Source organism: Coregonus clupeaformis, chromosome 30 (assembly GCF_020615455.1).
Source record: "Coregonus clupeaformis isolate EN_2021a chromosome 30, ASM2061545v1, whole genome shotgun sequence".
Taxonomy (NCBI): domain Eukaryota; kingdom Metazoa; phylum Chordata; class Actinopteri; order Salmoniformes; family Salmonidae; genus Coregonus; species Coregonus clupeaformis.
Genome location: NC_059221.1, coordinates 49,320,009 through 49,344,111, shown reverse-complemented (window position 1 = coordinate 49,344,111; position 24,103 = coordinate 49,320,009). Strand labels below are relative to the sequence as shown.

The window sequence follows — 24,103 nt, the reverse complement described above, 5'->3', positions numbered from 1 at the left end:
CTACAATACCAGGTACAGGAGGAGGACCACATGTTGAGACAAGACCAGGTACAGGAGGGGGACCAAATGTTGAGACAAGACCAGGTACAGGAGGGGGACCGCATGTTGACATACAGATTACACCACATACCAAACACATGTTGTGATGGAACATCTATATTAAGATAGCCTAGCAGTTAGAGCATTGGGACAGCAACTGAAAGGTCTCTGGTTCGAATCCCTGAGCTGACAATGTGAAAGAAATATGTTGATGTGCCCTTGAGCAAGGCACTTAGCCCTAACTGCTCCAGGGTCGCTGTTAATAATGTCTGACCCTGGCTGTGACCCTACTCTCTGAGAGTGTCTCAGGGGGAGTTGGGATATGCAACAAAACACATTTCCAATTCACACATGCATACAGTGCCTTGCAAAAGTATTCATCCCCCTTGGCGTTTTTCCTATTTTGTTGCATTACAACCTGTAATTTAAATTGATTTTTATTTGGATTTCATGTAATGGACATACACAAAATAGTCCAAATTGGTGAAGTGACATAAAAAAAAAAAACTTGTTTCAGAAAATTCGAACAAATAAATAACGGAAAAGTGGTGCGTGCATATGTATTCACCCCCTTTGCTATGAAGCCCCTAAATAAGATATGGTGCAACCAATTACCTTCAGAAGTCACATAATTAGTTAAATAAAGTCCACCTGTGTGCAATCTAAGTGTCACATGATCTCAGTATATATACACCTGTTCTGAAAGGCCCCAGAGTCTGCAACACCACTAAGCAAGGGGCACCACTAAACAAGGGGCACCACCAAGCAAGCGGCACCATGAAGACCAAGGAGCTCTCCAAACAGGTCAGGGACAAAGTTGTGGAGAAGTACAGATCAGGGTTGGGTTATAAAAAAATATCCGAAACTTTTAACATCCCACGGAGCACCATTAAATCCATTATTAAAAAATTGAAAGAATATGGCACCACAACATTTACATTTACATCATTTAGCAGACACTCTTATCCAGAGCGACTTACAAATTGGTGCATTCAACTTATGATAGCCAGTGGGACAACCACTTGTTTTGTATTTCTTTTTTTTTTTATGGGGGGGTGGGGGAGTAGAAGGATTACTTTATACTATTCCAGGTATTCCTTAAAGAGGTAGGGTTTCAAGTGTCTCCGGAAGGTGGTCAGTGACTCCGCTGTCCTGGCGTCGTGGGGGAGCTTGTTCCACCATTGGGGTGCCAGAGCAGCAAATAGCTTTGACTGGGCTGAGCAGGAACTGTGCTTCCGTAGAGGTAGGGGAGCTAGCAGGCCAGAGGTGGATGAACGTAGTGCCCTCGTTTGGGTGTAGGGTCTGATCAGAGCCTGAAGGTAAGGAGGTGCCATTCCCCTCACAGCTCCGTAGGCAAGCACCATGGTCTTGTAGTAGATGCGAGCCTCCAAGAGAGGGCCGCCCACCAAAACTCACGGACCAGGCAAGGAGGGCATTAATCAGAGGCAACAAAGAGACCAAAGATAACCCTGAAGGAGCTGCAAAGCTCCACAGCGGAGATTGGAGTATCTGTCCATAGGACCACTTTAAGCCGTACACTCCACAGAGCTGGGCTTTACGGAAGAGTGGCCAGAAAAAAGCCATTGCTTAAAGAAAAAAATAAGCAAACACGTTTGGGGTTCGCCAAAAGGCATGTGGGAGACTCCCCAAACATATGGAAGAAGGTACTCTGGTCAGATGAGACTAACATTGAGCTTTTATGCAATCAAGGAAAACGCTATGTCTGGCGCAAACCCAACACCTCTCATCACCCCGAGAACACTGATAAGAGCGTCTGCTAAATGACTAAAATGTAAATGTAACACCATCCCCACAGTGAAGCATGGTGGTGGCAGCATCATGCTGTGGGGATGTTTTTCATCGGCAGGGACTGGGAAACTGGTCAGAATTAAAGGAATGATGGATGGTGCTAAATACAGGGAAATTCTTGAGGGAAACCTGTTTCAGTCTTCCAGAGATTTGAGACTGGGACGGAGGTTCACCTTCCAGCAGGACAATGACCCTAAGCATACTGCTAAAGCAACACTTGAGTGGTTTAAGGGGAAACATTTAAATGTCTAGGAATGGCCTAGTCAAAGCCCAGACCTCAATCCAATTGAGAATCTGTGGTATGACTTAAAGATTGCTGTACACCAGCGGAACCCATCCAACTTGAAGGAGCTGGAGCAGTTTTGCCTTGAAGAATGGGCAAAAATCCCAGTGGCTAGATGTGCCAAGCTTATAGAGACATACCCCAAGAGACTTGCAGCTGTAATTGCTGCAAAAGGCGGCTCTACAAAGTATTGACTTTGGGGGGGTGAATAGTTATGCACGCTCAAGTTTTCTGTTTTTTTTGTCTTATTTCTTGTTTGTTTCACAATAAAAATTATTTTGCACCTTCAAAGTGGTAGGCATGTTGTGTAAATCAAATGATACAAACCCCCCCAAAAATTCCAGGTTGTAAGGCAACAATATAGGAAAAATGCCAAGGGGGGTGAATACTTTCGCAAGCCACTGTATAATACACACTTGTACATTTGTGAAATAGGAGCAATATAAGCACCCACCAAATAATAATTATGATTATGGCCTGACATTGGACTATATCTGCTTCTACACTGGGTTAAAGCTGCTTTAATGGAGACGGCGTGAAAGAATCCACATAGCAGTGAGCTATAGTGCTGTACCCTGAGGCGTGACTCCAGAGTCCTGCGGAGTTGTCTGCTGACCGGCTGGTACTGGAGCAGCTGTCGGACCTCCAGGGTATCAGGACAGCTCAGCACGGGCCTGCAGGCCTCAGAAACAGGCTTCTCTCTCAGGGTCAGACCCCGGCCCAGGGTGGTCCCGAACGGAGGGCCTGGCGTCTTCCTCTGGGGGGGGTGGTGTACAGTAGATGTTTAAAGAATAGTTTTTTTTAGGGCATAAAGTGGTTTATTTTATTATAATTTTGAAGGCATCAAAATCATTACACCCTATGACTAAAGTGTGTTTGTTTTGACCATGCATAAAATGACCTTAAATTCAAGTAAACGTGAAAACTAGCATGATTTGCTAATACTTTACGCGTCTATTTCAAGTGCATTTTCTCTTTCATTTTCTCTGTCTGTCTACCTCTACTGAGGGGAAGTTGTCCCAGCGGCGGGACTTGAGGTTAGTGGGGATGATATCCTTGTTTTGTTTCTGGATGACCCATCTGGACCACACGTCCTGAAGACAGGGTCTCAGCACCGTTATACCCAGCACACCTGCAGGACAGGGAGGAGACCACAGACGTGTCTATGGGTCAACAAGGAGGAAACACAGGTCTATGGAGGTAGAGTACAGCCAACATGATTGGAAATGGATGGAATCCTACCCTGTAGGTCTGGGAGGGGTTCTTTAAGCAGGGCGACAGCAGGGTCAGAGTAGTCCTCATACAGACGTTCCTCTACTGTCTGAGAGTACAGCAGCTCTGTGCCTGAACCATCCTCATGGGCCATGAACAACCTGGATGTTTATTATGGATATAGAGAATGAGAGTACCCATCATGCTTCAGCCCAGCTGGAACACTAAAGGGGTAAAAAGGTGCCTAACTGGGGGACATTGGAATAAAAAAACTAGTTACGCTGTACAGATGGGGCGCAGAGTTACTGAAGCCTACCTTGGAATGTGGACTTTACGTCCAATATAATGCTTGGCCAACTCTCTCTCTTCTGGATGCCCTCCTTCCTCCTCCATCTCTTCCTCCTCCATCTCTTCCTCTTCCACTCTGCTGTCCAGAGGGCTAGAGATCTCCACTGACGTCCGGCCATCCTTCATCACCTGCACACAGGAAGATTTGATACACTGATACTATAACTCCACCATGCCCTACAAATGCCCTATGAATCCTACAGTGATGTTTCCTAATCCACTTTGTCAAACAAGTTTTCAAAATGAAAATTCCCGGGGCTTGCAGAGTTCAGTGTATCGTACAATAATCCTCTGAACACTTGGGCTGATGGGAAAACAAACTGTCTGGAATCTCACCCTATTCCTTATATAGTGCACAAATTATGGTCAGTGCCTTATGCCCTGGTCCCAGATCTGTTTGTGCTGTCTTGCCAAATCCTATGGTCATCGTCAAGCCAAATGGCAAGACAGCACAAACAGATCTGGGACCAGGCTATAAGTAGTGCACTATATACAGTGAGGGAAAAAAGTATTTGATCCCCTGCTGATTTTGTACGTTTGCCAACTGACAAAGACATGATCAGTCTATAATTTTAATGGTAGGTTTATTTGAACAGTGAGAGACAGAATAACAACAACAAAATCCAGAAAAACGCATGTCATAAATGTTATAAATTGATTTGCATTTTAATTAGGGAAATAAGTATTTGACCCCTCTGCAAAACATGACTTAGTACTTGGTGGCAAAACCCTTGTTGGCAATCACAGAGGTCAGACGTTTCTTGTAGTTGGCCACCAGGTTTGCACACATCTCAGGAGGGATTTTGTCCCACTCCTCTTTGCAGATCTTCTCCAAGTCATTAAGGTTTCGAGGCTGACGTTTGGCAACTAGAACATTCAGCTCCCTCCACAGATTTTCTATGGAATTAAGGTCTGGAGACTGGTTAGGCCACTCCAGGACCTTAATGTGCCTCTTCTTGAGCCACTCCTTTGTTGCCTTAGATGTGTGTTTTGGGTCATTGTCATGCTGGAATACGCATCCACAAACCATTTTCAATGCCCTGGCTGAGGGAAGGAGGTTCTCACCCAAGATTTGACGGTATATGGCCCCGTCCATCGTCCCTTTGATGCGGTGAAGTTGTCCTGTCCCCTTAGCAGAAAAACACCCCCAAAGCATAATGTTTCCACCTCCATGTTTGACGGTGGGGATAGTGTTCTTGGGGTCATAGGCAGCATTTCTCCTCCTCCAAACACGGCGAGTTGAGCTGATGCCATAGAGCTCCATTTTGGTCTCATCTGACCACAACACTTTCACCCAGTTCTCCTTTGAATCATTCAGATGTTCATTGGCAAACTTCAGATGGCCCTGTATATGTGCTTTCTTAAGCAGGGGGACCTTGCGGGCGCTGCAGGATTTCAGTCCTTCACGGAGTAGTGTGTTACCAATTGTTTTCTTGGTGACTATGGTCCCAGCTGCCTTGAGATCATTGACAAGATCCTCCCGTGTAGTTCTGGGCTGATTCCTCACCGTTGTCATGATCATTGCAACTCCACGAGGTGAGATCTTACATGGAGCCCCAGGCCGAGGGAGATTGACAGTTCTTTTGTGTTTCTTCCATTTGCGAATAATCGCACCAACTGTTGTCACCTTCTCACCAAGCTGCTTGGCTTCTACACCTGCATTACTAGCTGTTTGGGGTTTTAGGCTGGGTTTCTGTACAGCACTTCGAGATATTAGCTGATGTAAGAAGGGCTATATAAAATAAAATTGATTGATTGATTGATTGATTGGCGATGGTCTTGTAGCCCATTCCAGCCTTGTGTAGGTCTACAATCTTGTCCCTGACATCCTTGGAGAGCTCTTTGGTCTTGGCCATGGTGGAGAGTTTGGAATCTGATTGATTGATTGCTTCTGTGGACAGGTGTCTTTTATACAGGTAACAAACTGAGATTAGGAGCACTCCCTTTAAGAGTGTGCTCCTAATCTCAGCACGTTACCTGTATAAAAGACACCTGGGAGCCAGAAATCTTTCTGATTGAGAGGGGGTCAAATACTTATTTCCCTCATTAAAATGCAAATCAATTTATAACATTTTTGACATGCGTTTTTCTGGATTTTTTGTTGTTATTCTGTCTCTCACTGTTCAAATAAATCTACCATTAAAATGATATACTGATCATTTCTTTGTCAGTGGGCAAACGTACAAAATCAGCAGGGGATCAAATACTTTTTTCCCTCACTGTATAGGGAACAGGGGTGTCATTTGGGACGCGTTTAGAACTGGCCCACCTGGAAGAGGTTCCCGTGGTGGTCTGTGACCTCACACAGTGTGTCTGAGGTGGAGGTGTGGTCCATCCTGTAGCTGCCTGGCTGCTCTCTGGGACTCCAGCTGGCCAGACTCAGGGTTGGGCTGTGCTCAGGGTCGGACCTGTACACACAACTACCGTCCTGGTTGATCAACAGCAGACCTACACTGGACGGGTACACCTAGAGGGGACACAGGGACATGGAGAGTCACCTAGAATGGATATAGCACCTCAGAACACAGTCATTTGGTAGACTCGTGAAAAGAAGCTTGGATCTTCTCCTCCGATGCGCTCTACATTTTGAGAAGGAGGTGGGAAGAGGACGGGAGGAATGGAGGAGGGACATTTAACATTCACCCCCGGTTTCTCTTACGTGGTAGGCTCCGTTGCAGGTGGCGGTGACGACGCTTCCGTCTCCAAAGAACACTTTGCAGGACCTGTCCTCGCTGAACATGGCTACCGTGGCAAACCCCAGCCGCTCCACCATCACCACCTTCTCCTTATGACAGACACTGCTGCTGGACCTCTCCCCTGGTAACACAACGTATACATTATCACACCACGCACCGTCCTTCCTACACACACTGTTGTCTCTGTCCTGGTAACACAACTGTGATGTCACGAGAGGCTGTGTCCTGGAGGGACGTTACATCCCCCTGAGGTGGCTGCAAACCCAGACAGCTATGGCTCCATCTGCTGGTATGGTCGGGAACTCCACCCCTCTATGGCCAATCTTCCCACGCAGCTGAAACAAATCAGGAGCTGATGAGCTGAAGGTTTGGGAAGGGAAGAGACACACTGAGGGAGTGTGTGGGGGGTGAAGAGACACAGTCTCCAACCTGGGCTCTCTGGAGGACAAGAGTGCTGCACGTCCACTTCCATGAGGAATATAAGGATTTGGAGATACTTACCTTTGGGAAATACTCACCTTTGGATATATGCACCTGTGGAAATACGTGAGAGACATTTGGAAGGACTTTTTGCTGGGTTGGCCACTAGCTGCAACGTGGACTACAGTAAGGCTGGGGAAAAGTTATCTGAGCGAGTGAGAATTATGATTTTGGATGTGGAAGAGACATCCCTGAACTGTTAACCCTTAAAGAGCCACAAGAGAACAGAATTTTGTTATATTTTCGTTAATTTCCCAAGACCTATAATAAAATCCTTGTTTTGTTTGAACCTTGTCTCCTTGCACTACTTGAGCAATCCCGCTGAAAGCTGTGTAGCCTCTCGTGACGTCACAGATGGTGGAGAATACGGGCACGCTCAAGCGTTAATAGTGCATGTCAGAGGAGGATACCGAAGGTTTGATCACCCAGTTTTCCAAGTTGGCCGTAGGCTCCCCGCCGACTGAAATGGAGGACATATTGAAAGCCCTTGTTGCTGGCCAGCAAGCCCAGATGCAAGCAAACGTGGCTCTCTTGGAGGAGCAAAAGAAAGCCAACCTTCTGAAGGCAGAGGAATTGCAGTTGCAGAGACAGAGGGTGGTCCAAAATACCCGCCCAATAAAGGCAAGTGACTTTATATCTAAGATGGGAGCTACCGATGACATTGAGGCATACCTGCATGCATTTGAGGCCACGGCCACTAGGGAAGCCTGGCCCAAGCAACAGTGGGTTGGTCTGTTAGCCCCCTTTCTAACCGGGGAATCGCTGAATGCTGTCCGGGACCTGGGCCCTGACCAGGTTACTGACTATGATGCCCTGAAGTCTGAGATCCTCAGCAGATATGGACTCACAAAGTTTGGTATGGCCCAGCGCTTTCACAGCTGGACCTTCCAACCAGACCAACCTCCTCGGGCGCAGATGCATGAACTTGTCCGAATCGCAAGGAAATGGCTGGATCCGCAGAGGAATACAGCAGCGGCGGTGGTGGAGGCCGTTGTGGTGGATCGTTACCTACGCGCCCTGCCTTATGAGGCAAAACGGTTCATCAGTCAACAGGCCTTGACCACGGCTGATCTGACCGTGGAAGCTGTGGAAAAGTACCAGGCCACAGCGGAGATGCTGAATGCTTCCCGAAAAGACCCCAGGAGTGCGGCCCCACCACAAATGGGAAGAACCCGTCCAAAGGACCCCAAGGTCTCGAACCCAGCCACGTCAGGACTTATCCCGGCTCCAGGGGGAGCCAGAAACCAGGCGGGTCCAAGAAGAGTACACCAGGAGGGGGAAACTCGACAGTGTTACCGGTGTGGGGAGATGGGACATATCTCCTGGCAGTGTGGGAAACCAGCCGATGAACCTATGCCCACTGCGGAGTCCTCCAGCTCAGCACCCACACACCGTTTTGCCTCGCTCTTGGGAGTCGTAGATGGCGGCCCAGATCGACCCCCCACCTGCCCGGTAACTGTGAATCACCATGATGTGGAGGCCTTACTGGATTCTGGTAGCCGGGCCACCCTGGTGCGTAAGGATTTGGTGGGCCCAACGTGTCTGACCCCGGGGAAAGTCCTCCCAGTTTCCTGTGTCCATGGGGACACCAGAGAATACCCCATTACTGAACTTACAATGACCAGCACACGGGGAACCATACACACGACGGCGGGGGTGGTTGATTCCCTCCCCGTCCCTGTCCTAATTGGACGAGACTGCCCAGCCTTTTACCCACTCTGGAGAGAGTCTCAGGAGAGGATAACCCGAGTACCTCGGAAACGGAGAGGCAAGACTCATCCTGGGAAGGCTCCGGTGCAATCCTCCGAGTTACTCACTCCCGCCCGGGCTCTGATAGGGATGGCAGGTGCCCAGACCGACACAGAGACGGAGCTACAGAATCTGGACAAAGAACTGTCTGGTCTGAAGGGGACCGCTGAGAGGTATCGTTTGTTAAAGCAACAGTTAGACATGAAGACAGAAGAGTTAGATATCCTCCAGGCTAAACTCCAACAGAGCTCCTTCCATAAGCAACAGGAGGAGCTGGAGATGCTGCGCAGGACCATCGAGGAGTGTGAGGAGACCCTGCGCAGTAGTAAGGAGGTCCAGAAGAAGGCAGAGGAGAAGTACAAGGTGTTGGAGAACAAGATGAAGAATGCGGAGGCAGAGAGAGAGAAGGAACTGAAAGCTGCTCAACAAAAGCTAAACTCTGCTAAAACCAAGGCTGATGCGTTCAGTAAGAAACTCAAGGAGAGACAACAGGAGGCTGAGTCCCTGGTCCTAGAGGTGGAGGAGTTGAAGAGAGAGCAGGCTGGCAAGCACCACAGCAATGCGGACGCCCTCTCCCGGCGTGATGCCTTCTTCGCTGCCTTTACCCCGACGAGGACGTCGGTCCCGAGGAGGGGGATGTGTGATGTCACGAGAGGCTGTGTCCTGGAGGGACGTTACATCCCCCCTGAGGTGGCTGCAAACCCAGACAGCTATGGCTCCATCTGCTGGTATGGTCGGGAACTCCACCCCTCTATGGCCAATCTTCCCACGCAGCTGAAACAAATCAGGAGCTGATGAGCTGAAGGTTTGGGAAGGGAAGAGACACACTGAGGGGAGTGTGTGGGGGGTGAAGAGACACAGTCTCCAACCTGGGCTCTCTGGAGGACAAGAGTGCTGCACGTCCACTTCCATGAGGAATATAAGGATTTGGAGATACTTACCTTTGGGAAATACTCACCTTTGGATATATGCACCTGTGGAAATACGTGAGAGACATTTGGAAGGACTTTTTGCTGGGTTGGCCACTAGCTGCAACGTGGACTACAGTAAGGCTGGGGAAAAGTTATCTGAGCGAGTGAGAATTATGATTTTGGATGTGGAAGAGACATCCCTGAACTGTTAACCCTTAAAGAGCCACAAGAGAACAGAATTTTGTTATATTTTCGTTAATTTCCCAAGACCTATAATAAAATCCTTGTTTTGTTTGAACCTTGTCTCCTTGCACTACTTGAGCAATCCCGCTGAAAGCTGTGTAGCCTCTCGTGACATCACACCACGCACCATCCTTCCTACACACACTGTTGTCTCTGTCCTGGTAACCCAACGTATACATTATCACACCATGCACCGTCCTTCCTACACACTGTTGTCTCTGTCCTGGTAACACAATGTATACATTATCACACCATGCACCATCCTTCCTACACACTGTTGTCTCTGTCCTGGTAACACAACGTATACATTATCACACCATGCACCATCCTTCCTACACACACTGTTGTCTCTGTCCTGGTAACACAGAATACACACTACTACTGTATCAGACCAGGTAGCAGTTAGTAGCATAGCCTTTAACCTGTGTTAATGTGTTGATGGGACCAGCCACAGAGAGTCACTCTCTCCTGGTACAGGGTTAGAGTTAGGGTTAGGGGTGTTGGGTACCTGTGTTAATGTGTTGATGGGACCAGCCACAGAGAGTCACTCTCTCCTGGTACAGGGTTAGAGTTAGGGTTAGGGGTGTTGGGTACCTGTGTTAATGTGTTGATGGGACCAGCCACAGAGAGTCACTCTCTCCTGGTACAGGGTTAGAGTTAGGGTTAGGGGTGTTGGGTACCTGTGTTAATGTGCTGATGGGACCAGCCACAGAGAGTCACTCTCTCTTGGTACAGGGTTAGAGTTAGGGTTAGGGGTGTTGAATACCTGTGTTAATGTGCTGATGGGACCAGCCACAGAGAGTCACTCTCTCCTGGTACAGAGTTAGGGTTAGGGGTGTTGGGTACCTGTGTTAATGTGCTGATGGGACCAGCCACAGAGAGTCACTCTCTCCTGGTACAGGGTTAGAGTTAGGGTTACGGGTGTTGGGTACCTGTGTTAATGTGTTGATGGGACCAGCCACAGAGAGCCTCTCTCTCCTGGTACAGGGTAGTGATCCTGGTTCCGTCTGCATGGTCCACGATCACCGTCCCGTCTCTGTCCAGCACAGATATCACCTTGTCCTCCCGCGTGATCACAACCTGCTCACACAGACAAGGCAGAAGAGCTACTTTTACATATCACACGTCTAGGAAGTCAAAATGTTGAAATCTGCAAAAGTAGCAAGAAAACTAAACTTTATTAACAACCACGTTGTTAGCAACCATGTTGCTGGTTGGTATGCTCACAGTTTGACTGACAGGGTCTGTGGCTCTGAAGGCCAGGACGGGGCCAGGGTCTGTGGTCTGGTCCCCCATGGTGGCTACTCTGTGTCCGGAGGGGCTGGTGGTGGTCCAACAGACCCCCTGTCTGGCCTGGGTCTGGCCTGACGACCTCTGGTCCTCCCTGGGCTCGGGGTCACTTTGACTCTGGTCAGCCCCCAGGCTCTGCTTGGAGCCCAGCTTACCTGCTCACACACATAACTCCTCATCTCTCCTTTCCCTTAGTCAAGCACCGACACTCAACAACACTAAAGGTTGTGAAGCCAATAGATTTCAGACTGACACAGTACAAGTCTACTAGGAAGACACTTCAAATATATCAAAGACCAAAGGATATAGATGAAGGTCCATATCATTTGTTGGAGATGTGTTCACCCTTCTTGTCCTTGCTGTCTTTTCTCTCTGGTGTCTGAGTCTCCTTCACTACCTCGTCCTCCTTAGCAACGGGTTCAGGAGGAGAGGAGATGATGGGTCCTGACTCTGTACAGGTACTGACGGAACTGTCTGCAAACAGCACCTACACACAGACAGGGAGGAGCTTAACGTGTGTGTGTGTGTGTATGTGTGTGTGTGTGTATTCTGTTTACCAGTACCTGTGTTGATCCGTCTCTCATGTACTTGACCACGGTGCCCTGACCAGTGATGACCCTAGACAGCTCACTGTGTAACGATGGGTCTGTGAGGTGAAGCTCTCTACTGTCACTGCAGTGTAGGGGGAAACTCTGTCTCACCAACACACACTGACCCTCTGGAGTACTGCCTACAGTACACAAAACTACAGTTACACAAACACTGTATGGACACACACACACAGACACACACACAGACACACACTGACCGTCTGTATCATCACTGAGGAACTGCAGCAGCAGACCACTAGGGGTGGAGACGTTTAGTCTCTGGAACGGAGCACTGCCAGGTAATGCTGCCTGACTCTCACTCTCTCTGGTCTGGCAGGGGACAACACAGCCAACAACATCAAGGGAATTATAGACAGCAGGTAGGGAAACAGAAAGAAAATAGATGGTAAGAATATAACGTTGTAATATTGATATCAATGATATTACATTATCAACAACAAAACACTAACTGAACAGATGCTGTGGAAACTAAATGCATCTGTTTGTGACGGTCGATAGTCTGGATTCACCTGCTCCTTTTCCTCTCTGGGTGTTGGGGACTTGTTGGTCTCTCTGGGCGGCTCCACCCCCTTGGAGCTGTGGGAGGAGTTGAGTTTCTTATTGGAGAATGAGGAGGAGAGGAGGGTCGAGGGGGCGGGGGAGAGACTGGAGTCTGTGGGCATGTCCAGATCAGAGTCCTGACCAGCCTGCATCTCACCTACAGACACGTCAACAACCAGACAGTCACATTAAAGGTAGACTCAGCCATAAGACATCACCACACACAACAACATAGGGACCATACTGGGTCCCCATAACAGGAACAGTACACCAAGTGGTTTAATGACAGAGAAACAGACAGAATATGTCAAGACATAATCAGGCGATGATGTTAGGTGTTCACCCTGCTCCCCAGTTGGGCCGTAGCGACTGTAGGAGAGGTGGATGCCGTTGTCCAGCACAGCTGAGAAGGAGCCCAGCCTCACACTCTTATTGGCCGGACTCTGTGTCTCCATGTGGACCGCGTGGTGTCTGTTTGGCTGGGTGATGTGGGTGTAGAAATGATGCTTGTCCTTCATTACACACACTTTGATGAGCGTCGACCCTGGTAACAGAACACATGCTGTGTTTACACAGCCAGACCAATTCTGATCTTTTTTAGACTTATTGGTCTTTTGACCAATCACATCAGATCTTTCAGAGCTGATATGATTGGTCAATAGACCAATTAGTGTAGAAAAGATCAGAATTGGGCTGCCTGTGTAAACACAGCCTTAGAGAAGCAACGCGTGATGAGCGTCGACCCTGGAATCAGAACACATTTAGAGAAGCAACGCGTGATGAGCGTTGACCCTGGAAACAGAACACATTTAGAGAAGCAACGCGTGATGAGCGTCGACCCTGGAAACAGAACACATTTAGAGAAGCAACGCGTGATGAGCGTCGACCCTGGAAACAGAACACATTTAGAGAAGCAACGTGCGAACAAAAGAGAGCGAAAGTGTGTATCGTAGTAGTGGTGTGTGTGTGTGTGTGTGTGTGTATTCACCCTGCACAAAGTGGATGGTCTCCACCTGGATGTGGCCTCCGTCAGAGGGGTAAAGGGAATGGAGCTGGCCTGAGACCTGGATCAGCTGCCCCTCCATGCTGTACCCAGTGAAACCCTACACACACACACACAGTATTATTTAAGGTCAGCATTCTCTTGATATTGTTGCAGCAGATACTTTTTCAATGAAAGACAACATGCCATAAGAGCACATTAAAACATGATCTATCTAGTATCTGCTGTGACTATATCACTATATCTCTTCAACCAGAAAAACTGTTTACAACCACAAAATGTCATTATGAACGTCTAACGCCACATTTTGACTGTTGATTTTAAAGGGTGTTTATAGCCTCACAGTGAAGACGTCGGTAGGCGACTGCAGCTCTGCTCTCTGGCCTCCAGGGGTCCCCACAGCCAGGTCAGGGGTCTTGCTCACGTCCTCCCTGCTCTTCTTAGTGGTCGAGGGGGTGGTTTTCTTGTTCTCCTTGGACGAGTCGGCGCGCTCCGCTCCCTTCCCACCTTTATCTTTCTTAGCTTTCTTCACCTGTTCCTCCTCCTTCTGTCTGCTCTGCTCTAGCTTCCACGCCTGGAGAGAGAGCAGTTTGTAGAGAACACGACAAGCACAAACACAATCATTTTATCAGTATGTATGGAAGATATTAAATTAAAAATTATTAAATGAATCCCACTATAAAACGGGGTGGGAGACAACAAGACAGAGTACGTACTTTGAGTGAGTCTTCCCTGATGTACTGGTCTGGAGGAGGTTCCTCTGGGATAGGAGACTTGGCTGGGGAGGCTTCAGGTGGACAGGGAGGAGGTTCCTCTGGGATAGGAGACTTGGCTGGGGAGGCTTCAGGTGGACAGGGAGGAGGTTCCTCTGGGATAGGAGACTTGGCTGGGGAGGCTTCAGGTGGACAGGGACACAACACTTCCATCACTGTAACTACTAGTACTACTCTTAGAATAAGTGCTGTGATGTTTTTCATCTATCGTAATCTATGTATCAACGTTAATGAGTATTTATGTTATACCCCATGGATTTCAGCCTGTATTCATGATGTGTGGGTATCAGTAGAATATGAATGTGAACACTCCACTGCTTCCTTACTTGCAGTGTGTTTTGGTGAGACAGTGTCCTTCTTGGTGCCCTTAGCCGACTCTGTCCTGCCTTTCTCTGAGGAGTCAGACGGGGTGGGCCCTCTCAGTTTGTCTGCCTCTCTCTTGGCCTGCAGAGCTAGCCACTTGTCCTCCTCCTCCTTGGTCCAGTCAGATATAGAGTCTGCCACGTGCTCAAGGTATTTCCTGACGACAGAGAGGGAATGGTGGAAAGCCTTTGGATTTTAATAAATACACTCCCCACCGTAAAAGAAAACTGCATCCAAATCCTAAACAGTACCCACAGTCTAATGTAATCTGTACCTTTATCGTTTTGTAACCCAAAAATAAATCAACTAAATGGGTTTGAAGAAAATATACCTCCAACTGTTAAACAACTGATTTATAGCAAACATGTTTTTTGTGTGTTTTTTTTACAGCTGTACCTGAACCCGACGTTGGTATGGAGGGCCATGTCCCATAATTCCTTGCACTGGCGCTGAGGGCTCATGGGATTGTGACAGACGATGAACAGGGTGTTGTCCAGACTACCACAGAAGGTGTCCATGCAGCGGTAGGACTGAGAGGCAGACTGGAGAATCTAAAGCAAGACAACATGTTGTGTTGTTTCCCTACTGATCACAAACGGTTGCAAAAAGGAGCCAGAAATTAGAAGGTAAATAACTACAATAAATGTGAGTATTGATTAATATTGACCTGGGGAAAGACATTGGCATTGTGGTGCTCAGTATAGTGCCAGTCTCTGAGCGATCGCACCCGGCTTCTCTGGATCTCAGTCACATCTACTACATCAGACAAACTCTCCTCTGATTCATCCTGCTGGAACGCTTTAACTGCAGAGGAAACATGTTTTATTAGCTATTATTTCAAAGATACAAAGACAGAAACAATAAGATGTATCAGATCATCAACAATAGCCTGGTTGCAGATCTGTTTGTGCTGTCTTGACAACTCCATTGCTATCAGACCAACAGATCTGGTGGTATACTAGTCTGGATTCAGACCAACAGATCTAGTAGTATACTAGTCTGGATTCAGACCAACAGATCTGGTGGTATACTAGTCTGGATTCAGACCAACAGATCAGGTAGTAGACTAGTCTGGATTCAGACCAACAGATCTGGTAGTATACTAGTCTGGATTCAGACCAACATATCTGGTAGTAGACTAGTCTGGATTCAGACCAACAGATCTGGTAGTATACTAGTCTGGATTCAGACCAACAGATCTGGTAGTATACTAGTCTGGATTCAGACCAACAGATCTGGTAGTATACTAGTCCGGATACAGACCAACAGATCTGGTAGTATACTAGTCTGGATACAGACCAACAGATCTGGTAGTAGACTAGTCTGGATTCAGACCAACAGATCTGGTAGTAGACTAGTCTGGATTCAGACCAACAGATCTGGTAGTATACTAGTCTGGATTCAGACCAACAGATCTGGTAGTATCCTAGTCTGGATTCAGACCAACAGATCTGGTAGTAGACTGGTCTGGATTCAGACCAACATATCTGGTAGTAGACTAGTCTGGATTCAGACCAACAGATCTGGTAGTATACTAGTCTGGATTCAGACCAACAGATCTGGTAGTATCCTAGTCTGGATTCAGACCAACAGATCAGGTAGTAGACTAGTCTGGATTCAGACCAACAGATCAGGTAGTAGACTAGTCTGGATTCAGACCAACAGATCTGGTAGTAGACTAGTCTGGATTCAGACCAACAGATCTGGTAGTATACTAGTCTGGATTCAGACCAACAGATCTGGTAGTAGACTAGTCTGGATACAGACCAATGTGTCAGAGTAAAAAAAAAAAAAAGAAGCTATTTTTAACACGCAATTGCATTTAGAATTGTTATTTGTTGCGCAATGACTAGGCTTACAAAAGCAGGTTTCACTCCAGTAACCTACAGGCTTTTTGAGGAGCTACTCTGGCGCTGTCTGACAGGTGGTAGGATATTCCTCTCCTCAAACTAGTCTCTGTATGCCGTGCGCCTGTGATAAATAAGATGCATGACGACTAACGAAAATACACACCAATTTAATTCCACTAAATTATACAAATTAACCTATAGACCGATAAGCATGACCGATCAAATGTATTTTCGGCGGCTAACCGATTAATGGTTAAGCGTTAACATCCCTAGTGTCAGAGTTCATAGCAACATCTGTACCTTGTGTCTTGTTGCTGTGTCTGAGGTAGTTCTTGGCGAAGCTGACAGGGTCGTCCCAGGGCAGGCAGGTAGGTTGAGGGGAACCAGCAGAGGTCAGTAGGCCCCCCTCCTCCAGCTGGGTCAGGGGCATGCTCTCAAACACAAACTGTCTGACCACTCTCTCCACCTCCGGCCAGCTCAGAGACTCTGTATAGACACCCATCAGAACAACACAGGCTGGAACGGAATGGTTTCAACAACATCAAACACATGTGTTTGATGCAATTCCATTTGCTTCGTTCCAGCCATTATTATGAGCCGTCCTCCCCTCAGAGGCCTCCACTGCAGAACACAACACCACACTCTTATTCTGAATCCCAAATAATCCCCTAGTCCCTCATCCCTTGTCCCTAGTCTCTCATCCCTCGTCACTTTAGTAGATCTGATGCATTCTGATAGGTATAGAGCTATATGGATAGGTATAGAGCTATATGGTATAGAGCTATATGGACATGTATAGAGCTATATAGATAGGTATAGAGCTATATGGACATGTATAGAGCTATATAGATAGGTATAGAGCTATATAGATAGGTATAGAGCTATATGGATAGGTATAGAGCTATATGGATAGGTATAGAGCTATATGGTATAGAGCTATATGGATAGGTATAGAGCTATATAGATAGGTATAGAGCTATATGGATAGGTATAGAGCTATATGGATAGGTATAGAGCTATATGGTATAGAGCTATATGGATAGGTATAGAGCTATATAGATAGGTATAGAGCTATATGGATAGGTATAGAGCTATATGGATAGGTATAGAGCTATATGGATAGGTATAGAGCTATATGGTATAGAGCTATATTGACATGTATAGAGCTATATTGACATGTATAGAGCTATATTGACAGGTATAGAGCTATATGGATAGGTATAGAGCTATATGGATAGGTATAGAGCTATATAGATAGGTATAGAGCTATATGGACATGCGTGCGCTGCAGGATTTTAATCCATGACGGCGTAGTGTGTTACTAATAGTTTTCTTTGAGACTGTGGTCCCAGCTCTCTTCAGGTCATTGACCAGGTCCTGCCGTGTAGTTCTGGGCTGATCCCTCACCTTCCTCATGATCATTGATGCCCCACGAGGTGAGATCTTGCATGGAGCCCCAGACCGAGGTGATTGGCGGTCATCTTGAACTTCTTCCATTTTCTAATAATTGCGCCAACAGTTGTTGCCTTCTCACCAAGCTGCTTGCCTATTGTCCTGTAGCCCATCCCAGCCTTGTGCAGGTTTACAATTTTATCCCTGATGTCCTTACACAGCTCTCTGGTCTTGGCCATTGTGGAGAGGTTGGAGTCTGTTTGATTGAGTGTGTGGACAGGTGTCTTTTATACAGGTAACGAGTTCAAACAGGTGCAGTTAATACAGGTAATGAGTGGAGAACAGGAGGGCTTCTTTAAAAAAAACTAACAGGTCTGTGAGAGCCGGAATTCTTACTGGTTGGTAGGTGATCAAATACTTATGTCATGCAATAAAATGCAAATGAATTACTTAAAAATCATACGATGTGATTTTCTGGATTTTTGTTTTAGATTCCGTCTCTCACAGTTGAAGTGTACATATGATATAAATTACAGACCTCTACATGCTTTGTAAGTAGGAAAACCTGCAAATCAGCAGTGTATCAAATACTTGTTCTCCCCACTGTAGATAGGAATATTTGCGAAAGTATTCACCCCCCCTTGGCATTTTTCCTATTCTTCAAGGCAAAACTGCTCCAGCTCCTTCAAGTTGGATGGGTTCCGCTGGTGTACAGCAATCTTTAAGTCATACCACAGATTCTCAATTGGATTGAGGTCTGGGCTTTGACTAGGCCATACCAAGACATTTAAATGTTTCCCCTTAAACCACTCAAGTGTTGCTTTAGCAGTATGCTTAGGGTCATTGTCCTGCTGGAAGGTGAACCTCCGTCCCAGTCTCAAATCTCTGGAAGACTGAAACAGGTTTCCCTCAAGAATTTCCCTGTATTTCGCGCCATCCATCATTCCTTCAATTCTGACCAGTTTCCCAGTCCCTGCCGATGAAAAACATCTCCACAGCATGATGCTGCCACCACCATGCTTCACTGTGGGGATGGTGTTCTCAGGTGATGAGAGGTGTTGGGTTTGCGCCAGACAGAGCATTTTCCTTGATGGCCAAAAAGCTCAATTTTAGTCTCATCTGAGCAGAGTACCTTCTTCCATATGTTTGGGGAGTCTCCCACGTGCCTTTTGGTGAACACCAAACGTGTTTCTTATTTTTTTCTGTAAGCAATGGCTTTTTTCTGGCCACTCTTCCATAAAGCCCAGCTCTGTGTAGTGTACGGCTTAAAGTGGTCCTATGGACTGATACTCCAATCTCCGCTGTGGAGCTTTACAGCTCCTTCAGGGTTTTCTTTGGTCCCTTTGTTGCCACTCTGATTAATGCCCTCCTTGCCTGGTCCGTGAGTTTTGGTGGGCGGCCCTCTCTTGGCAGGTTTGTTGTGGTGCCATATTCTTTCCAATTTTTAATAATGGATTTATCCATGGGATGTTCAAAGTTTCGGATATTGTTTTATAACCCAACCCTGATCTGTACTTCTCCACAACTTTGTCCCTGACCTGTTTGGAGAGCTCCTTGGTCTTCATGGTGCCGCTTGCTTAGTGGTGCCCCTTGCTTAGTGGTGTTGCAGACTCTGGGGCCTTTCAGAACAGGTGTATATATACTGAGATCATATGACAGATCATGTGACACTTAGATTGCACACAGGTGGACTTTATTTAACTCATTATTTGACTTCTGAAGGTAATTGTTTGCACCAGATCTTATTTAGGGGCTTCATAGCAAAGGGGGTGAATACATATGCACGCACCAGTTTTCCGGTATTTATTTTTTATAATTTTTTGAAAGTTCATTTCACTTCACCAATTTGGACTATTTTGTGTATGTCCATTACATGAAATCCAAATAAAAATAATTTAAATTACAGGTTGTAATGCAACAAAATAGGCAAAACGCCAAGGGGGATGAATACTTTTGCAAGGCACTGTAGATAGGTATAGAGCTATATAGATAGGTATAGAGCTATATGGATAGGTATAGAGCTATATGGATAGGTATAGAGCTATACGGATAGGTATAGAGCTATACGGATAGGTATAGAGCTATATGGATAAGTATAGAGCTATATACGGTGAATAGTGATGCACACTCAAGTTTTCTGTTTTTTTTTCTTATTTCTTGTTTGTTTCACAAGAAAAAATATTTTGCATCTTCAAAGTGGTAGGTAGTATGTGGTGTAAATCAAATGATACAAACCCCCCAAAAATCCATTTTAATTCCAGGTTTTAAGGCAACAAAATAGGAAAAATGCCAAGGGGGGTGAATACTTTCGCAAGCCACTGTAGATAGGTATAGAGCTATATAGATAGGTTTAGAGCTATATGGTATAGAGCTATATGGATAGGTATAGAGCTATATAGATAGGTATAGAGCTATATATATAGGTATAGAGCTATATGGATAGGTATAGAGCTATATGGATAGGTATAGAGCTATATGGTATAGAGCTATATGGTATAGAGCTATATAGATAGGTATAGAGCTATATAGATAGGTATAGAGCTATATATATAGGTATAGAGCTATATGGATAGGTATAGAGCTATATGGATAGGTATAGAGCTATATGGTATAGAGCTATATAGATAGGTATAGAGCTATATAGATAGGTATAGAGCTATATGGATAGGTATAGAGCTATATAGATAGGGAGACCCATGGGGCGGCGCGCACAATTGGCCCAGCGTCGTCCAGGGTAGGGGAGGGATTTGGCCGGCAGGGGATGTAGCTCAGTTGGTAGAGCATGGCGTTTGCAACGCCAGGGTTGTGGGTTCGATAAAATAATGTATGCACTAACTGTAAGTCGCTCTGGGTAAGAGCGTCTGCTAAATGACTAAAATGTAAATGTAAATGTATAGAGCTATATGGATAGGTATAGAGCTATATGGATAGGTATAGAGCTATATGGATAGGTATAGAGCTATATAGATAGGTATAGAGCTATATGGATAGGTATAGAGCTATATGGATAGGTATAGAGCTATATGGTATAGAGCTATATGGATAGGTATAGAGCTATATGGATAGGTATAGAGCTATATGGTATAGAGCTATATAGATAGGTATAGAGCTATATAGATAGGTATAGAGCTATATAGATAGGTATAGAGCTATATAGATAGGTATAGAGCTATATGGATAGGTATAGAGCTATATGGTATAGAGCTATATGGATAGGTATAGAGCTATATGGTATAGAGCTATATAGATAGGTATAGAGCTATATGGTATAGAGCTATATAGATAGGTATAGAGCTATATGGTATAGAGCTATATAGATAGGTATAGAACTATATAGATAGGTTTAGAGCTATATGGATAGGTATAGAGCTATATAGATAGGTATAGAGCTATATAGATAGGTATAGAGCTATATGGTATAGAGCTATATGGATAGGTATAGAGCTATATGGTATAGAGCTATATAGATAGGTATAGAGCTATATAGATAGGTATAGAGCTATATGGTATAGAGCTATATAGATAGGTATAGAGCTATATAGATAGGTATATAGCTATATGGTATAGAGCTATATAGATAGGTATAGAGCTATATGGTATAGAGCTATATAGATAGGTATAGAGCTATATAGATAGGTATAGAGCTATATGGTATAGAGCTATATAGATAGGTATAGAGCTATATAGATAGGTATAGAGCTATATGGTATAGAGCTATATAGATAGGTATAGAGCTATATAGATAGGTATAGAGCTATATAGATAGGTATAGAGCTATATGGTATAGAGCTATATGGATAGGTATAGAGCTATATGGTGAAAACTTGACTCAGTCTAGGGGAAGGGGAAGTAATTACCATATTATTAAACCCATCAGATTCTTCAGATCTACGGGAATGCCTAGAGAGTCAGAGGTAGGGGTCTATCTGGAATTCAGCATTTCACTCTGCTGATCTAACAGAACACCATATTGGTAGTGATAGCAGAGTATGGAACATCTCATTCCTTATAAAGTAGCCCAGTGCTCAGCCTCTCCCAGACAGCTAAATATTTACCCTATTTCTTCTGTCTAACTCTCCGTCTCCTCTCTAAGATCATGGAGAATGTATTCATCCCACCAGACAGTAGCCGTATCAACCCACTGGGCACACACTGGTTGAATCAATGTTGTTTACACATCGTGGAATAGACGTTGAATCGACGTCTGTGCCCAGTGGGTAGTCTCATCCCCAGCACAGAACCAACCAGCCAGGGTGATAATTTAACAGCATCCCACCATCTGTTGGTCTTTAGTGGGACTGTGCTTTGTAATTACCTAGACTAAATACAGGTTGGGCTGCAATAATAACACTACTCAGCACACCTGAGCCACAATGCATGAAGTCAATCTGGCTATCACGCTAAATTGGTCTGCATAAAATTCCATAGGCTATAAAAACGCAGAGAGCCGTGACTGTGTGTGTCTGTGGTGTGTGTGTGTGTGTGTGTGTGTGTCTGTGTGGCTGTGTGTGTGTCTGTGTGGTGTGTGTGAGTGTGTGTGTGTGTGAGTGTGTGTGTGTGTGTGTGTGGGTCTGTGTGTGTGTGTGTGTGGGTGTGTGTGTGTGTGTGTGTGTGTGTGTGTGTGTGTGGCTGTGTGTGTGTCTGTGTGGTGTGTGTGAGTGTGTGTGTGTGTGGGTATGTGTGTGTGTGTGTGTGTGTGTCTGTGTCTGTGTGGGGTGTGGGTCTGTGTGTGTGTGGGTGTGTGGGGTGTGGGTCTGTGTGTGTCTGTGTGGCTCTGTGAGTGTGTGTCTGTGTGTGTGCGTGTTTTGTATATGTGTGTGTGTGGCTGTGTGAGTCTCTGTGTTCTCTCCTCACCGTCGGTGCAGTAGTGCGTGAGCTCCTGGATGCGGGCCAGTCTGGTTCTATTTCCACTCAGGGGGCGGACGGAGCAGAGAAGATTCCACACCGGAGAGTTTCTCATCATCTCTTTCTCTGTCTTCACCACATCAAAGCTGTTATGGACCTGGTATAAAACAATACAACACATACCTCATAGACCGTACCTGGAGGATACAGCTGCTGCTAATTAGAGTGTGTGTGTGTGTGTGTGTGTGTGTGTGTGTGTGTGTGTGTGTGTGTGTGTGTGTGTGTGTGTGCGTGTCTCACAGGCAGGTGGTGCAGTCTCAGGGCTCTCTCGTCATGACAGTTGATCAGTAGAGGTCTCTGGTGCTCAGTCTTCTGCTGGGTGTTCTCCACAGCACCAAACGTCTCCCTCAACTTCTACCAATAAATACATCATACATTAATACTCTGTTATGCAGGTCTATACACTGAGTGGACAAAACATTAGGAACACCTTCCTAATATTGAGTTGCACCCCCCACCCCCCCAGCTTTGCCCTCAGAACAGCCTCAATTCGTCAAGGCATGGACTCTACAAGGTGTCAAAGGCGTTCCACAGGAATGCTGGCACATGTTGACTACAATGCTTCCCACAGTTGTGTCAAGTTGGTTGGATGTCCTTTGGGTGGTGGACCATTCTTGATACTGTGATGTCACGAGAGGCTGTGTCCTGGAGGGACGTTACATCCCCCTGAGGTGGCTGCAAACCCAGACAGCTATGGCTCCATCTGCTGGTATGGTCGGGAACTCCAACCCTCTATGGCCAATCTTCCCACGCAGCTGAAACAAATGAGGAGCTGATGAGCTGAAGGTTTTGGAAGGGAAGAGACACAGTCTCCAACCTGGGCTCTCTGGAGGACAAGAGTGCTGCACGTCCACTTCCATGAGGAATATAAGGATTTGGAGATACTTACCTTTGGGAAATACTCACCTTTGGATATATGCACCTGTGGAAATACGTGAGAGACATTTGGAAGGACTTTTTGCTGGGTTGGCCACTAGCTGCAACGTGGACTACAGTAAGGCTGGGGAAAAGTTATCTGAGCGAGTGAGAATTATGATTTTGGATGTGGAAGAGACATCCCTGAACTGTTAACCCTTAAAGAGCCACAAGAGAACAGAATTTTGTTATATTTTCGTTAATTTCCCAAGACCTATAATAAAATCCTTGTTTTGTTTGAACCTTGTCTCCTTGCACTACTTGAGCAATCCCGCTGAAAGCTGTGTAGCCTCTCGTGACGTCACAGATGGTGGAGAATACGGGCACGCTCAAGCGTTAATAGTGCATGTCAGAGGAGGATACCGAAGGTTTGATCACCCAGTTTTCCAAGTTGGCCGTAGGCTCCCCGCCCGACTGAAATGGAGGACATATTGAAAGCCCTTGTTGCTGGCCAGCAAGCCCAGATGCAAGCAAACGTGGCTCTCTTGGAGGAGCAAAAGAAAGCCAACCTTCTGAAGGCAGAGGAATTGCAGTTGCAGAGACAGAGGGTTGTCCAAAATACCCGCCCAATAAAGGCAAGGGACTTTATATCTAAGATGGGAGCTACCGATGACATTGAGGCATACCTGCATGCATTTGAGGCCACGGCCACTAGGGAAGCCTGGCCCAAGCAACAGTGGGTTGGTCTGTT

The 24,103-nt window shown here is 46.1% G+C and overlaps 1 protein-coding gene across 9 annotated transcripts in view; it reads right to left on the bottom strand.

Annotated features, from left to right (window-relative positions):
• Positions 1-24,103, bottom strand: part of spag17 (sperm associated antigen 17) — a 45,511-nt gene that overhangs the window by 10,667 nt on the left and 10,741 nt on the right. For 5 of the 9 annotated variants that reach the window (XM_045209638.1, XM_045209640.1, XM_045209639.1 and 2 more), the window contains 23 exons: positions 22,738-22,851; positions 22,447-22,594; positions 16,501-16,686; positions 16,238-16,321; positions 15,018-15,154; positions 14,747-14,901; positions 14,314-14,507; positions 13,931-14,133; positions 13,558-13,788; positions 13,200-13,314; positions 12,555-12,755; positions 12,181-12,368; positions 11,869-11,980; positions 11,624-11,790; positions 11,406-11,547; positions 10,998-11,215; positions 10,703-10,850; positions 6,351-6,508; positions 5,961-6,158; positions 3,660-3,820; positions 3,374-3,504; positions 3,130-3,263; positions 2,706-2,888 (listed from right to left, as the gene is read on the bottom strand). In XM_045209638.1, the coding sequence (XP_045065573.1) occupies positions 2,706-2,888; positions 3,130-3,263; positions 3,374-3,504; positions 3,660-3,820; positions 5,961-6,158; positions 6,351-6,508; positions 10,703-10,850; positions 10,998-11,215; positions 11,406-11,547; positions 11,624-11,790; positions 11,869-11,980; positions 12,181-12,368; positions 12,555-12,755; positions 13,200-13,314; positions 13,558-13,788; positions 13,931-14,133; positions 14,314-14,507; positions 14,747-14,901; positions 15,018-15,154; positions 16,238-16,321; positions 16,501-16,686; positions 22,447-22,594; positions 22,738-22,851 (3,708 nt within the window). The remainder of the gene's footprint in view (positions 1-2,705; positions 2,889-3,129; positions 3,264-3,373; positions 3,505-3,659; positions 3,821-5,960; positions 6,159-6,350; positions 6,509-10,702; positions 10,851-10,997; positions 11,216-11,405; positions 11,548-11,623; positions 11,791-11,868; positions 11,981-12,180; positions 12,369-12,554; positions 12,756-13,199; positions 13,315-13,557; positions 13,789-13,930; positions 14,134-14,313; positions 14,508-14,746; positions 14,902-15,017; positions 15,155-16,237; positions 16,322-16,500; positions 16,687-22,446; positions 22,595-22,737; positions 22,852-24,103) is intronic. The other 4 variants (XM_045209642.1, XM_045209641.1, XM_045209644.1 and 1 more) reach the window with 4 other exon arrangements.